General features: G+C 43.9%; 3 protein-coding genes and 1 long non-coding RNA gene across 5 annotated transcripts in view; 2 read left to right on the forward strand and 2 right to left on the reverse strand.

Annotated features, from left to right (window-relative positions):
* LOC125994415 (guanine nucleotide-binding protein G(q) subunit alpha) lies at window positions 1–6,363 on the forward strand. The gene is made up of 7 exons (XM_049763756.1): window positions 1–978; window positions 2,469–2,653; window positions 3,620–3,774; window positions 3,878–4,006; window positions 4,209–4,338; window positions 4,419–4,572; window positions 4,669–6,363. The coding sequence occupies exons 1-7, from the start codon at window positions 843–845 to the stop codon at window positions 4,857–4,859; spliced, it is 1,080 nt and encodes a 359-aa protein (XP_049619713.1). The 5' UTR covers window positions 1–842; the 3' UTR covers window positions 4,860–6,363.
* Window positions 6,199–8,677, reverse strand: LOC125994426 (uncharacterized). Its single transcript, XR_007490614.1, has 3 exons — window positions 8,539–8,677; window positions 8,401–8,457; window positions 6,199–6,419 (listed from the first exon to the last, which is right to left on the reverse strand). It is a non-coding gene; the product is annotated as an uncharacterized lncRNA (long non-coding RNA).
* Window positions 6,510–10,330, forward strand: LOC125994413 (guanine nucleotide-binding protein subunit alpha-14-like). The gene is made up of 7 exons (XM_049763755.1): window positions 6,510–6,856; window positions 7,695–7,879; window positions 7,938–8,092; window positions 8,357–8,485; window positions 8,557–8,686; window positions 9,248–9,401; window positions 9,663–10,330. The coding sequence occupies exons 1-7, from the start codon at window positions 6,586–6,588 to the stop codon at window positions 9,851–9,853; spliced, it is 1,215 nt and encodes a 404-aa protein (XP_049619712.1). The 5' UTR covers window positions 6,510–6,585; the 3' UTR covers window positions 9,854–10,330.
* The window catches only part of vps13a (vacuolar protein sorting 13 homolog A), a 20,385-nt gene continuing 15,663 nt past the window's right edge, over window positions 10,059–14,780 (reverse strand). For both annotated transcript variants that reach the window (XM_049763736.2, XM_049763735.2), the window contains 14 exons: window positions 14,555–14,669; window positions 14,348–14,461; window positions 14,122–14,267; window positions 13,965–14,046; window positions 13,741–13,854; window positions 13,511–13,586; window positions 13,109–13,272; window positions 12,988–13,033; window positions 12,747–12,870; window positions 12,568–12,682; window positions 11,571–11,656; window positions 11,358–11,481; window positions 11,159–11,233; window positions 10,059–11,090 (listed from right to left, as the gene is read on the reverse strand). In XM_049763736.2, coding sequence (XP_049619693.1) covers window positions 11,040–11,090; window positions 11,159–11,233; window positions 11,358–11,481; window positions 11,571–11,656; window positions 12,568–12,682; window positions 12,747–12,870; window positions 12,988–13,033; window positions 13,109–13,272; window positions 13,511–13,586; window positions 13,741–13,854; window positions 13,965–14,046; window positions 14,122–14,267; window positions 14,348–14,461; window positions 14,555–14,669 — 1,432 coding nt within the window. In that variant the 3' untranslated portion in view covers window positions 10,059–11,039. The remainder of the gene's footprint in view (window positions 11,091–11,158; window positions 11,234–11,357; window positions 11,482–11,570; window positions 11,657–12,567; window positions 12,683–12,746; window positions 12,871–12,987; window positions 13,034–13,108; window positions 13,273–13,510; window positions 13,587–13,740; window positions 13,855–13,964; window positions 14,047–14,121; window positions 14,268–14,347; window positions 14,462–14,554; window positions 14,670–14,780) is intronic.

The following is a 14,780-nucleotide window of genomic DNA, read 5'->3' on the forward strand; positions in this document are numbered from 1 at the left end:
GGATGTGGAGGCCGACGTCACGGAACCACACAGCCGAGGAGGAGTGGACCATAGACGGCCTATGTCATAAAAATCACACGGAGACAACCGTAGAGGGGAAAGAAGAAAAAGGCGATCAGACTTTGCACGCCGTCATTTTCACCCCTCCCTTGTCGGAGCCATGAAGGCCGCTAGACTTTGCGACGAGCTTTCACCGACGTTCGGTGTCGTTGTGGGGCGTGTGTGAGGGCTAGGGCACCGTGTGGTCGTCCCCCCCCACCCCCTCTTTTTTTTTTTTTTGCCGAGCGGATTGGAAGTGAAAGTCCGCCATATTTTTACTTTACCACGCCCGGGGAGTAAAGCCACTGGGAAATAGAGGAAGGGAAAGAGGCACGGCGGTGGGTATGTCCGTGTACAGGGAGACCCAGGTACCCACGTAGTTGAAGATTTTTTTTTTTTTTTTTTTTTTTTTTTTGGGGACAGGAGTGGCGAGCGTGGGGAGAAGGCATTGGCGGCGCGTGTGGCGACGCTTAACGAGATCCCGCTCAGGATGTGTCGTAAACGGATCTGTTGACTACCCGGAGACGGCAAAGCAGATTACACCAATTAAGATAGCAGCGAGTGGACTTTATTGTGAGAAAGACAAGTCCGAGGTGGTGGCGGAGGTGGGGGAAGAAGGAAAACCACGGGGTTCCGTCCATTTCTCAAATATCCCAGTTTTCTCCTCCGGCAGCTCCGTCATATGCAGGCCGCTGCATGAGCGCCTTTCCCGGCCTGCTCGCCGCCCGCGCTCTGCCCTCTTCGGGACCAAATCAGTGAGACTGCTTGATCGTCGCGATTCAAAACGAGACAGGTGATAAAGCATGACCCTGGAATCCATCATGGCGTGTTGCCTCAGCGAGGAGGCGAAAGAAGCCAGGCGGATCAACGACGAGATCGAGAGGCAGCTCCGCCGGGACAAGAGAGACGCGCGGCGGGAGCTCAAACTGTTGCTGCTCGGTAAGCCGAAGGGAGTCTGGAGTCCAGTTTCAACCCACATTTTATCCATTACTTACTTTATGGGGTTTTATCAATGGGTGCTCCCACTTGGATCAAATTGCGTGGGTGATTCAAGGAGTCCACTGCACGGATTGACAGCCCCATGAAAATCCGATTAAGCATTCATTCGATATGCATCTGAAGGTCCATGCAGTCTAGTATGCTTTCTTTTCTCATCACAAGTAAAACTTACTGTGCTCAAATCTGAATAGTATCTTATTTCCACTACTGAATGACATTTCCACAACTAATAAGACACATTTGACCAAACTATTAGAACCTGTTTCTCTTGCGGCAAAACAATCTGCGCAATTTATTCTAGTCAGGTGATAGCTGTTAAATGGTAGCATTTTCTTGTTACTGCTAATACGAGTAGCAGTACAGTCGTCAACAAGTGTATAGTTATGCTGCGCTAGTAACACACAGTATGCTGACAAAGATTGTACTAGTACGTGGAACTGAGGCACCTTAACAATCATATCTAGTATCGACCAGAAGGGTGCATGAAAGTTGACAACTAGTTGTTTCTCGTTTTATTGCCAGTGCTGCACAGCAGTTTGCTAGAAATGTTTGACTGATTACTAGCATGCGTTACTGTAATGAGCATTACTAGTAAGTCAGTTCTATTGTGAGCTTTACTAGTGAGAACAAAGGGTACACAGTCCGTGTAGACCAAGATATCGAATAACGGCTTTACATAGGCTAAAAGTCTGGAATCAAACAGGGAGCCAAAGTGCAACATGCCGACTTGCAATACTTGATTGTTACATGCTATGCTTCATTTGAATAACTGGAAGTGGTTTGAGTGAGGGGGGCGGAGCACACCTACTGTCAACCTGCATGACTGGACTTCGAGGTGTTGTGCGTCTGGGACAAAGTCTGCTCCTTTGGAAGGACACTCCGTGTAATGATTAGACTACTGTATGTCACAAGTGGTAGTGTCAAGATGTTTATCATTACGATGCATTTCCAACCCGTTTATCACCGGGGAGAAACTCGTACTGCGGCTGTAGCGCTTTTTATAAACCTTCAAACAACACGTAAACCCATTACGACGCAATGATTTTACCATTCCATACATTCACTTTTAAATCCAACTGCGTGCTCTCGCCAATCCCCACAAAAGAAGTCATTAAATCACAATCCGGTGATTGCTTCATTGGATTATCAAGCGAAAAGCCCATTAGATATGATGACCACGCTTGTGGGAAGAAAGTGCCAGCCAGCTCTGTCCTCCCGATCCAGTTGCCTGCCCTTCACGTTTCCTTGTGGGGCAGAAGCACTATCGGATCTGTGTATAAACGTAAAGTAAATAATAGCATGTCTGTCGATTGTCAAGTCACATATGCCAAGGAAGACAATTTTCTAGAAAATACCCTGAAATTTAGCGCCTGCTATTTGCTCTCTATTGTTACTTGTTAGTTTTTTTAATCAATTCTTTTCAACTCCAGGCACAGGCGAGAGCGGTAAGAGCACATTCATCAAGCAGATGAGGATCATCCACGGCGCTGGCTATTCTGATGAGGACAAGCGAGGCTTCACCAAGCTGGTGTACCAGAACATCTTCACCGCCATGCAGTCCATGATCAGGGCCATGGAGACGCTCAAGATCCCCTACAAATATGAGCACAATAAGGTAAAGCTACAAATTAAAATGCAGGAGAAGCTGAGGAGGAATGTTTCTGTATTTTTAGCGTGTCGGCTATCTCACTCAGAGCTGCCATCCCTTCATTACTTCCTGTCCTGTTTTTTTTTTTTTTTTTTTTGACACTTCCTGTGTTCTCGCCTTGCTACACGTCACGCCGTCTGTAGATAAACTGGAGCTATTGGTCCATTGGCCTCATGTACCGACCGGGGTAACATGTCCAAATGACACAAAAATAATTGCATTGAAATAATTCACCGATTGAAACATTTCCATTTGCGCCCCTGCACTTGGCAGGAAGTGGAGACAAAGAGTCCCGCATTTGTGACCGGAAGCTTTTATGAGGATTGGAAGTGCTGATCAATTATTTAGCAAAGCTGTTGCACGAGCGTCCGCTCCGCTCAGGCCCCGCCTTGTTGGCTGAGCTACCACTTCTTCTTTTACAAATGTTTACTTTATACATGCTAATGTGCACACAGGTAATCAACTGGCCAGATCCTGGTTAACGTGTACTATTGATTATTGTGATTTTAAAAGCAGCGCTTGCCCTAACATCATTTTGCTCCTTCGCTGGCTTCTCGTAATGCAGGATAAAATCTTAACAGTCGCTCTTTGTCACCGATTTGAAAGTGGACGAGCCACCGCGCTGGATTATTTGTGAAGGCCTTCCTAATGAAATGTCTTCTAATAGTGTAGTCGGTCGCAAGGTAGTAACCTCGTTTTGAATTCCAAGTGATTATGCCTATTAGTCCTAATTGCGCACAAATGAGGTGTCACATTTATCAGGAAAATCACATTACAAAAGCAGCAAGTGGGCCGGCCCAAACTTTGCCCTTAATTGGCTGGATGGGATTTGGGATTTCGGATATTTGGTCCATGTCAAGCCTCGGGGTGTGAAGACTCGATATAGAGTGGTTCATAATTAGCATAAGACTGATGGTGTGAATGCCCCTCCAGGCGAACGCCAACGTGGTGAGAGAGGTTGACGTGGAGAAGGTCATCATGTTTGCCAACCCCTACGTAGACGCTATCAAGAGCTTGTGGAACGACCCGGGCATCCAGGAGTGCTACGACAGGAGGAGGGAATACCAGTTGTCAGACTCTACCAAATAGTGAGTGACGATTGGTCGAGCTGATTTAAGTTCAAAACAAATCTCGAGACTCACTCCCACGACATGACTTGAACTTGCTCCGCTTTTCCGTTTCTCCCTACAGTTACCTGAACGCGTTGGACAGGATCGCCGAAAGCTCCTACCTGCCTACTCAGCAGGACGTGCTGAGGGTTCGCGTCCCCACCACGGGCATCATTGAGTACCCCTTTGACCTGCAGAGCGTCATATTCAGGTACCACTGGTACCTGGTCTTACTATCTGCCTCACTGACCCAATTTTGGACGTTTCCAAGTTACCAGTCATTGCTTGGTCTTTTTTTTTTTTTTGTTAGCCAAAATACGAGGTCCAATCAAGCTTGCTAGCTGTTTGCGGCCCCAATCATTATATAACTAAATTGGCCTTGTCTAACAAGAGAAATGGCCGCCGACCGACAGGATGGTGGACGTGGGCGGTCAGCGGTCGGAGAGGAGGAAGTGGATCCACTGTTTTGAGAACGTCACGTCCATCATGTTCCTGGTGGCGCTGAGCGAATACGACCAAGTTCTGGTGGAGTCCGACAACGAGGTAACCGGCCTTTCCGCAAAGTGGACGCGGCGGCCGCCGTTTTGCGGCCTTTGACCTCATGCCCCATGTGTTTGTTTCAGAACCGTATGGAGGAGAGCAAAGCGCTGTTCAGGACAATCATCACGTACCCGTGGTTCCAAAACTCCTCCGTCATCTTGTTCCTCAACAAGAAGGACCTGCTGGAGGAAAAGATCTTGTACTCTCACCTGGTGGATTACTTCCCGGAGTACGACGGTGAGTAACATCTCGAATGCAAATGCAGACCGGGGAACCTCCAAACACCTTTGATTTTTGCTGCCTCCAAACACCTTTGATTTTTGCTGCCTCCAGGTCCCCAGAGAGACCCCCAGGCCGGCCGCGAGTTTATCTTAAAGATGTTCGTGGACCTGAACCCCGACAGCGACAAGATCATCTACTCGCATTTCACCTGCGCCACCGACACGGAGAACATCCGCTTTGTGTTTGCCGCCGTCAAAGACACCATCCTGCAGCTCAACTTGAAGGAATACAACTTGGTGTAAGGCGTAAGGACTGGCCTGGAGATGCATCCCACTCGCAAATCCAAATCAAATGCTTGCTTGCATCTAATACTAATTTATTTGCCGCGTGAAGGCAAGCAAATGTATTGAAACGTTATGTTGCTATTTGATTAAGAATTTATAGGAAAAAGGAGAAAAGGGTTGCATTCCTTTAAAAAAAAAAAAAAGTCACTTTTGACTAACTCAATAATAATAATAAAAAAAGGCAAAAACTGTGATTTTAAAAGTATTTGATTTGATATGGATGTCAATCCCGATCAAGTTGGTACCGTCGCCCTGTTCTGACTCGAAATGCAGACTGAACTACATCTGCCCGTCTCGACACCTCAACATACCGAGATTATTCTGTAAAGTCTCATTACCCAGTCATTTTTTCGGCTTAATGAAAAAAATTTTTTTTTTCAGCACTAATAATTTCAAGGTGGATAATAGTCAACTGTTAGTGGGAGCTAGTAGTGTGTGGAAAAAAAATAGTTTACAAATAGATGCCGAGTTGTCCTACTTGTCAATGAGGTGACTTAAGATAGGTATCCACCTTGCTGAAAAATGGAAGTGCAGATGTGGTTTTGCATGCATTTTTGGGTTGTTTCCCTGCAGCCATCTGAGGTGTTCCCAATACGCGTAGGAGTTCTGTGACAAGAGATGAAAAATGGATCTTTCAACTGTGCCACAATAACACATTTTTGTGTGAGCGTGCGTTCGTACGTGTGTGTGTTTTTTTTATCCAATGTCAAAAGCAACCAAGTACACGCACACATGGGCCGATTGTGGAGGTCAATGTGAGTTTGGCCACACACACACAGGCGAACACACACACGGCATATTTAGGATTGTCCAATCACACCCCAGTTGCTATAAACGTTTGTACCAAAGTTTTTGATTGGCCATAACCCGAGGTTAGGAGTATTTTTTTTTTGGTTTGTTCCCAAGAACACAAGCCTGTAATTTACATGTATTGAGGCATAGTGCAATTATGAATGCTATAATCATTGTACATGTACATACATCTGTCTCTCTCTATAGCTATCTATATATATATATATATATATATATATATATATATATATATATATACATATATATATATATATATATACATATATATATATTAAAAATATATATATGTGTATATATATATATATACATACATATATATATACATGTGTATATATATATATATATATATGTGTATATATATATATATATATATATAATCTTTGTTGGCTTTGTAATCATGACTTTTTGTTTATTTTGGCAGATTGAATGTGCGGTATTGGAAAAATATGTATCTATGTAATTGTATTGTATGTCTAATGGCTAATTCTTTTTTTGATTTTTTTTTTCTGAAAGAGAATGTGTTATTTACATGTTATTTGTTTCCTTTTATAAGAGGAGAATGTACATTTTGTGTTTTTTGGGCTGTTTTATTTCTCAGCAAAGAAACATTGTTCAGCTTCAGAAGTACATAAAGAGGAATATGATGATGTGTTGCCGTGTCCAGTGCGTTGTGTGGAAATATTTCTTTCGTGCTGCATTTACTGTCTATGAGAAAAAATTAGATAGATGATTGATTAGATAGATTGATTAGATAGGTAGATGCATGCAGTGTGACAAAAACTCTTTAAATTTTATCATGTCATTACTTTGGTTTTAAGTACAATATTAAGGCGCAAAAACATTTTTTATTTATCTTAGCTGGAACTGATTAATGGCATTTCCATTCATTTCAATGGGAGAAGATGACTTTTATCAAGGCATTGTTGTCCAGTCGCCACACCTTATGTTTATTCAGGCCCTTCCTCCCGCGAGTGAGGAAGAGGAGAGCACGACAACAGTCGCAAGTGGACGAGGGTCAAACATGGGAGGATGCTGCATGTCGTCCGAGGCCAAAGAAAGGCAGCACATCAATGACGAAATTGAAAAGCAGCTCAAGAGGGACAAGAAAAACTGTCGCCGGGAGCTCAAGTTGCTCCTCTTAGGTGAGATTGAAAAATATTTTTGAATTGTGTGCTCAGGCCATGATGGTCCATTAACCTGCTGAGTATATGGGAACACATTAAAGTTCACTTTTGATGAACATAGTTTATTGTAGTGGGGCTGTGGTATAAAAGCTCTTTGTAATCATTTGACCCTCTTGTAGCGCTGCTTTTGAATTCAATTTTACTAGTTTGTTTGTTCACTCAACCTAGTTTCCCTTCCATAGAAATGAAGGCCATGTGAAAATTCCCTCAAAACTTAACAAATAAAATTAAAATCTGTAAACGCTGAAGGAAAACATATTTAACCTGATTTCATTCTTATTTCATAAATAATCTTACTACGAAGCCACCAAAGATAACTTTTTTGTTAAAACGGTGACAAGCGCCTTTGGAGCGAGTCGAGGCCTGGGCTGGTGGTGTGTTGGAGGACCGCATAGCTGCTGCGGCTGGCCCTCATGCAAACTCATGCAAATGAACCCTTCAAGCTACCAGAAGGACGACATGTTACCGTAATAGCTACTATTGAAGTTCTCCGCAAAACTTCTATTTTGGTAGATTTCATAAAGAAGAAGGAGTAAGAATGTATTTGTTCCAAGCAATTTGACTTCATTCAAATGAACGCTTGTTTGCTCAGGTCGCAACTTTTCTTAAGCTGTCCAAATGCAAAGCTTTGGTGGGGTGGGGTGGTTACCATAGTAACCGTACACATGCAAGCAAAAATATCCCTTCCTCTCGCTCCAAAGAAAAGCATGCAAAGTCGGAAAGTTCAAGAAATAAAATATTATCGCAACTGATGATCATAAGCAAAAGGTGTGACCGAACCAAAACTTTGCCCCAGGCACGGGTGAGAGTGGTAAGAGCACCTTCATCAAACAGATGAGAATCATCCATGGAGGAGGATACAGCGAGGAGGACAAACGCAGCTATGCTAAGCTGGTCTACCAAAACATCTATACGTCCATGCAGACCATGATCAGGGCCATGGAGACCCTGCACATCCCCTTCCGTGACGCACGCCAGCAGGTAGGAAGGTATCGCTCTCTGCCGCAAACATCATTTGTACATTTCTGCTGTGTGGCAGATGAGTGCCAACATGCTGCTGGATGTGGAGGTGGCCAAGGTGGAGGACCTTGATGGAGAGCACGTGGCGGCCATGGGAAGATTGTGGAATGACGGCGGGATGCAGGAATGCTTTGATCGCCGCCGGGAATACCAGCTGTCTGACTCCACCAAGTAGTGAGACCAAAGACCATCGTCAATATAATTCGATGATCAAAAACGATGAGCAAAAATTCTGACCATAAGGATTCTAATGGCTAAGACGTTTCTGACCATAACCATGAGCAAAGATTTGATCAAAAATGATCAGAACGCGCCACAAAAAAAAGTGACAAAATCATCCTGACCAAAACCCATGACGACAATCCTGATTGATCTCATGAAAACCACAACCGAAAAACACTTCAGAATAAAACCCAACCGTCCCGCTTGATCCTCCAGCTACCTCACCGAATTGGATCGGATCTCGCAGGCATCCTACATACCTGACCTCCAGGATATCCTGCGAGTCCGGGTTCCTACCACGGGGATCATCGAGTACCCTTTCGACATGGAGAGCGTCATTTTCAGGTGTGGCTCACCTAACCCCATCTACAAGTGTACGAACACAAACAAAAACTTACTTTTGTGGCTGGTGTCAGGATGGTGGACGTAGGCGGTCAACGCTCCGAGCGAAGGAAGTGGATCCACTGCTTCGAGGACGTCACATCCATCATGTTCTTGGTGGCGCTCAGCGAGTACGATCAAGTTCTGGCGGAGTCCGACAATGAGGTGAGGGCGTGGCATATGTCGAAACAAAAACATCATTCAGGGTTTTAAAGTAGGGTTTCAAAGTAGGGCTTAAAGCTAGGGTTAGGGTTTCAAAGTAGGGTGTCACGGAACGGATGGAGCAGGGCGTCCAAATGTAGCTTGGACCAGAGTTAATTGGAGAAAACAGAAACAGACTCGGCAAACTGACATGACTTAACAAGATAACGAGAGGACCAGGGACGTGAAACAAAGCATGTGAAGACATTAAACGACAACAAGAACCAAAAGACATCAAGACAACATCAACACACAATGATCCGGAGGGCGGTGAGGGGCAGAGAGGATTTATATACACGACAGGTAACAAGCGGCAGGTGAGAATAATCAAACTAATCATGGGCACACAGGAGGGGAGGGGCGAGCACACAGATAGAAACCAAGACAGAGAACACGGCTGGGGACGAGACGTGACATATGGTTTAAAGTGAGGGCTAGTGTTTCATACTAGGGATGACAAGTTAGAAAAAAAAACAAAAAAAACGCAACGATGACTGAGACCACTGATGTCATGGAATTTGTCAGAACCGCATGGAGGAGAGTAAAGCTTTGTTCAAGACCATCATCACATACTCATGGTTCCAGAGCTCCTCCATTATCCTCTTCCTTAACAAGACAGACATCCTTCAGGAGAAGATCCTGCACTCCCACCTGGCTGACTATTTTCCACAGTTCTCTGGTTGGTTCCTTCAAGAATCATTGCTGCAAATTTAATTAGACCGTTCTAATGACCTCTGATAGCTGGCAAATCTATCAAATGAAATTCTTAAAAAAAAAAAGAAATGTGTTTGCTTTGACTTAGGCAGATCTGCGTCTAGATATTGGCTTTCTCGAATCATAATCGAAAAAGCGAATAGCTGAAGAATTTGTTGTATTTTAACTGGGTGATGCGTCACTTCATCAGCTAAAATAAAATAATAATCCAATGTGCAATGTTTAGGGCCTCGCCAGGACGCGTTGGCGGCTCAGGAGTTCATCCTGCAGATGTACCAGGAGCAAAACCCGAATAAGGACAAGAAGCTCTACTCGCACTTCACCTGCGCCACCGACACGGAGAACATCCGCTTCGTTTTCGCCGCCGTCAAAGACACCATCCTCAGACAGAACCTCCAGGTCTTCAACCTGCTCTAAACACCTTAACCCTGTTCATATCTTCATTTTTTGTACTTCTACTATTCATATAAAACTTGGCATCTATTTAAGCAGTGGTCATCATTAGTGGAAATTTAGATATAGTTTTAAAATACCCCCAAGACATTATTTTTGCGCTTGTTTGATTAGTGTTTATAAATTGTTGTGGTTTGTGTAGTGTGGAAAGAAAAGTAGAAGCAAGCCCTCTAATTATGCATTTATTGAACAGAAAAAAAAGCCACTGCAGTGAATACCTGAAAACATACAACGGCATCAAAATATAAAAAAGCAAAATGTTTTAAAAATGTTGATAATTATGAGTCCCTTCTTTTAAATAGTTTTTAGTCGTAGTAACACGGTTGAAAAAAAAGGGAAAAAAATATCTACATGTTTCAAATGAAATGAATAATCTCACATAAATGAAATATCTTCAAATTGAATGGACTTGTTAAAACAAATAAAGCTATCATCCCGGGAGCTTTTGTGATTTATTATTGTTGAAAACTGAAAAAAATTTCTTCGAAATTTTAGCCCCCTCCCAAAACTGATGTTTTTACCTCCATATTTGATCAAAAAGGGAAAAAAACATGAAATAAAAGTGTGAATCTCCAAATGTGTATTTTTGTTTACCCAACATAAACACAAAAAAAAAACCTAACCCAAAAAAGCAGCTCATGTCTGGATGGTGAGCACACGTAATATAAAAACATAAAAATTACAGTCATTATACCCAGTGTGTGAATGGATTTATATATGTATATATATATATTTATGTATATACATTGCCTACAAGATTAATATACAGCAGTTCAGTATAAAAAAATGGCATGCGTTTTAACTTGCACACTCCAGAGATTTAGCGTGCGGAAATGAATAAGAAAAAAAAAAAAATTGTCGCAGAGTATCAAACGAGTCATTCTGTGAGCGTGCGTCATTAAAAGTCAGGCAGGGAAAAAAAAAAAAAAGTGACTTTTGCAAATGTTATAAAACTTGCACACACAGTGAACACACAAGGTGAGGTGAACAAACAAAGGCACTGATGGACATGAGCTCTATCGTATATATTTTAGTGTGTGTGTGTGTGTGTGTGTTTTTCTTCTATGACTCGTTTCTCTGGTAAGGACACAATGCGGATTAGCACCTCCAGGACATATGCTCAAATGGCTTCCCGTGTTGGTGTCGCCATTCAATATTTCGGTAAACTGTCCCTGGCGTCCTCCAATTTGGCCAGAACCCACTGAAAAGACAACGAGTCAGAACCTCCTAACCCAAGCGAACACGAAGAGGATTATGGCGACCACTCACCGTGGCGATCTCGGGCGTTTTGAAGTTAATGATCTTGCCGAACTCTTTGGCGTGAAACACCGACTTGACTCGCTCCTGCACACGGTACAAAAAAACAAAAGTCAAACAGTGATATTAAACATCCTTTTGGAATACAAATGTTGGGGGGGGAGGAAAAAAAAAAAAAAAAGTTTTTCAATAAATAAATAACTGCACTCACCTTGGCCTCGATGCGCAGCCGTCGGTTCTCCACAATGGTGGGCGCCTTGGTGAACTCGTCAAACAAGTACTGCCACTCGCAGATGAGCTGACCGAATGTGCCCGTGGTTACGAAGAAAACACCCCTTGGATGGCAAAAAAAAAAAAAAAGCAAGATCATCATGGGAAGCCATCGATAACGTCACTAATCATCAAGCGGGGAGCGAGTACTTACTTCTTGGTGATCATGAGGAAGTCCGAGTCGTTGACTTTAGCGTGAGCAAAGTAACGGTACTTAGCAAAACGACCGTTCTCGATTTTCTGTAGAGAGAGACATAAGGTACAAATCACACCTACGCTAAAACGACTTTTTGCAGCGAGGTCTTGCGGACTTGTGGGTAGGGTTGAGAAACAAAGACGATGAGGTGAAGGCAGGTGAAGGTTCAAAATGTTTATTGAACGAAATGGTGGGTAACTGAGACAAGATGGAAAACAACAATGGAACATGGCAAAACAGAAATGGTGAAAAGCAAAAGGGTAAAAATCACCACACGTGAAATAGAATATTACAAGAACGCAAATATAATAAATGTATCTCACCCTATCAAGAATTTTGGCAGGACAAAAATAATCTCACTGTGCTTAACCAATCGGTTTTAGAGAAGCCCCGTGAAGTGCGTTAATGCAAATGCTTTCGGTGAGCGCTCGACTTCTTACTCCCTTCATTGAAGAGTAAATAATTGTCAATTTATTATTATTTTTTTGAGCACGGCGCGCTATCTGTCTTCCTCATCCTCACAATCCTCCTCCTCCTCCTCCTCCTCATTCTCATCACCACAATCATCGTCATTGTCAGTGACGTCACTGAGGTTCAAGCTACTCTGTGGATATGACAAGAAAAAAGGTGGTCAAGTAAGAGACACGACGAAACAAAACCGTTGGGTCACGACCACGGTCCGCAAAGTCACTCACTAACCGTCTGATCAAACCTCTCAAAACAGCGTCGTAATGACCAAAATCACCATTGTGACCTCAGAACTTCTCAAATCCATGGAAGGCAAATTGCGCCCCTTAAACTTAAGTGTCAAGTGGCATCGGAAGCATTGCGGCGTAATCGAATATGCGTAGGGCGATGACTAAGTGACCTCATTAACTGCCATTGACTGGGCTGCCAGTTAAAATCATTGACGTGACCCAGTGCACGTGGGTCTCGGTATACAGGGGGGTCCTACCTGAAGCATTTGACTTCCGATGCCCTCCCTCTGCTTATACGGCCGTATCACGCCGTCTTCGTGGATGAAGCGAGGGGGGCGCAGGGACTGGATGTCCTGCGATGTCTCTGCCGCCCTAAAATTCCATACGCGGGTTAAACGAGCGTGTGACCCACTTTGCAAGTCTCAATTGGACCAACCTCTTGATGCCTTGGAAGGTGCTGCTGGCCATGTCGATGATGCCTCCGGTGGGCCTGGCGACGGCACCCACCAGGCCTTTGCCGACTCCTTTGAAGAAGCCCGCCGCGCCTTCCTTTTGGGCTCCTGAAGAGCGACGCCGTTTGACACACTTTTAAAAGACGTTGTAAAACTTTCGCCGCCAGTTTCGCTGACAGTTGAATGAACGGCTAAAAAGTGCAAACGTAATATAGCCTAGCAAACCTTTAATGGGTTTGGTGACAATGCCTGTTATTCCGCTGACAAATCCCTGACAAGAAAAACATCCCAAGTTAGCCATTGCTTCTTGTCAACAGTAAACATGTCGTAGTGGTGCAATCTGTACCGAGACCAATCCTTTGCCACCCCTGGTGAGCCCCTCTCGGATGCTACTGGGCTGCTTGTTCATGGTTTCTCGCCTCTTCTGCTGGTACTCTTCATCCATGGTTATGGCGGCCACGCCCTTGGCCATGGCGCCCGTGATCCTGGAGGCAGCACCTGCTATGCCCCCTGGGGTGTGCACAGGTTTCATAGATTATCAACTAGTAGTCATGGTCAACTAAAATTCGAAATGGTCTTCAAATACCCCCCCCAAAAAAAAACGCATTAAACAACTTTTTAGACATCAGTTCATTTCATGAAATTAGACTAAAATTTGAAGACCTCTTATATTGTCAATATATTGAACAAATCCATTGAAAAAGGGCTAAAACCAGAAATCAATCCATTGTAAATCATACTCGCTTACCAACAGCTCCTCCTACGAGGGCCTTCACTCCGAGCGCCATCCCTTCCACAAACTCCTCCGGCCCCTGGATCGCGCCCTGGGGAACGCCAAAATGCAAACGTAACCACGTTAATACAACTGTGCACATTCATTGGACACCATTTTGAGTTTTTGTCATCCCAATGGTGGGGAAAAAAAACCCAACTTTGCCATACGGTACGGAAATGATGCACTTGGACTTTCCTTCTTACCTGATAGGGCTCGTAGAAGAAGGCCTCCACTCCCTCAGACAGCCCTCGGATCAGACCGAAGGGATTACCCAACACATCTAGGCCCAGCACCAGCACATACATTTGCTTGATTGCCTGAAATATACCGTGGTACCTTGTCTTACAAGTTGAATTCATTCAGGGGCCACATTGGCATTTCTCAGTGCAACTTGGAATCAAAAAAAATGAAAGATCACCATGGTTACCTGTTTGGAGTAATGCCTGACGACTTCCCACTGGAGCTGCTGGGTGGTGCGGAACTGGAACGTCAACTCAAAGAAAGCAAGCCTGACGCAAACGACATTGGATAGTGAGGCATCGATGATGTGACTTTTTTTTGGGTCGCGAATCATCGGCGCATACTTGAAAACGACATCTTGCACATCGGTGAGCGTGGCGCCGATGCTCTTGAGCAACAGGTTGAGTGACTGCACGGGGATGAGTTCCCTTTCCCTCTTTTCCTTCAGGCCGTCCTCGCCGCCCGTGCTCAGAGAGAAACTCAAGTGGAGCTGGCAAAAAAAAAAAAAAAGCCTCAGGAGATTATTTTTATGTGCAAAATTAAAGTTTTTTTTTTTTTTTAACACCGTACCTTGATGGGGGAAATGTGGAAGTACTCGTAAAGGCTGATGGGCGTGTTATCAGCGGCGGAAACGTGGTTCAGCTCATTCTTTATATACTCCACATCTTTCTCAAAAAGTTCCACCTTAAAAAAAAAAAAAGCAAAAGCATCAAACGTGAATAAACACAAGTGCTCAAGCCGTAGGTCCAACGATACGAGTTGAGGACCGGACCGGACCTCCTGTTGGACGCTGGTGATGTTGGCATCCTCTGGGGTGAACAGGTCCAGGATTGCATAGAGGAAGCCCAGATCCAGTTTCAGATCCATTTCTTGGATCAGCACCTTGAAGTACCTGAGGAGAAAGTGAGCGCAGTAAAGTAGTGCATGTGTTGCTATGGTCGGTTCAATAAAGTGACTAAAAGTGAGACATTATAACATCGTACATTCTAACTAATAATGATAA

This window comes from Syngnathus scovelli, chromosome 3 (assembly GCF_024217435.2).
Source record: "Syngnathus scovelli strain Florida chromosome 3, RoL_Ssco_1.2, whole genome shotgun sequence".
NCBI lineage: Eukaryota > Metazoa > Chordata > Actinopteri > Syngnathiformes > Syngnathidae > Syngnathus > Syngnathus scovelli.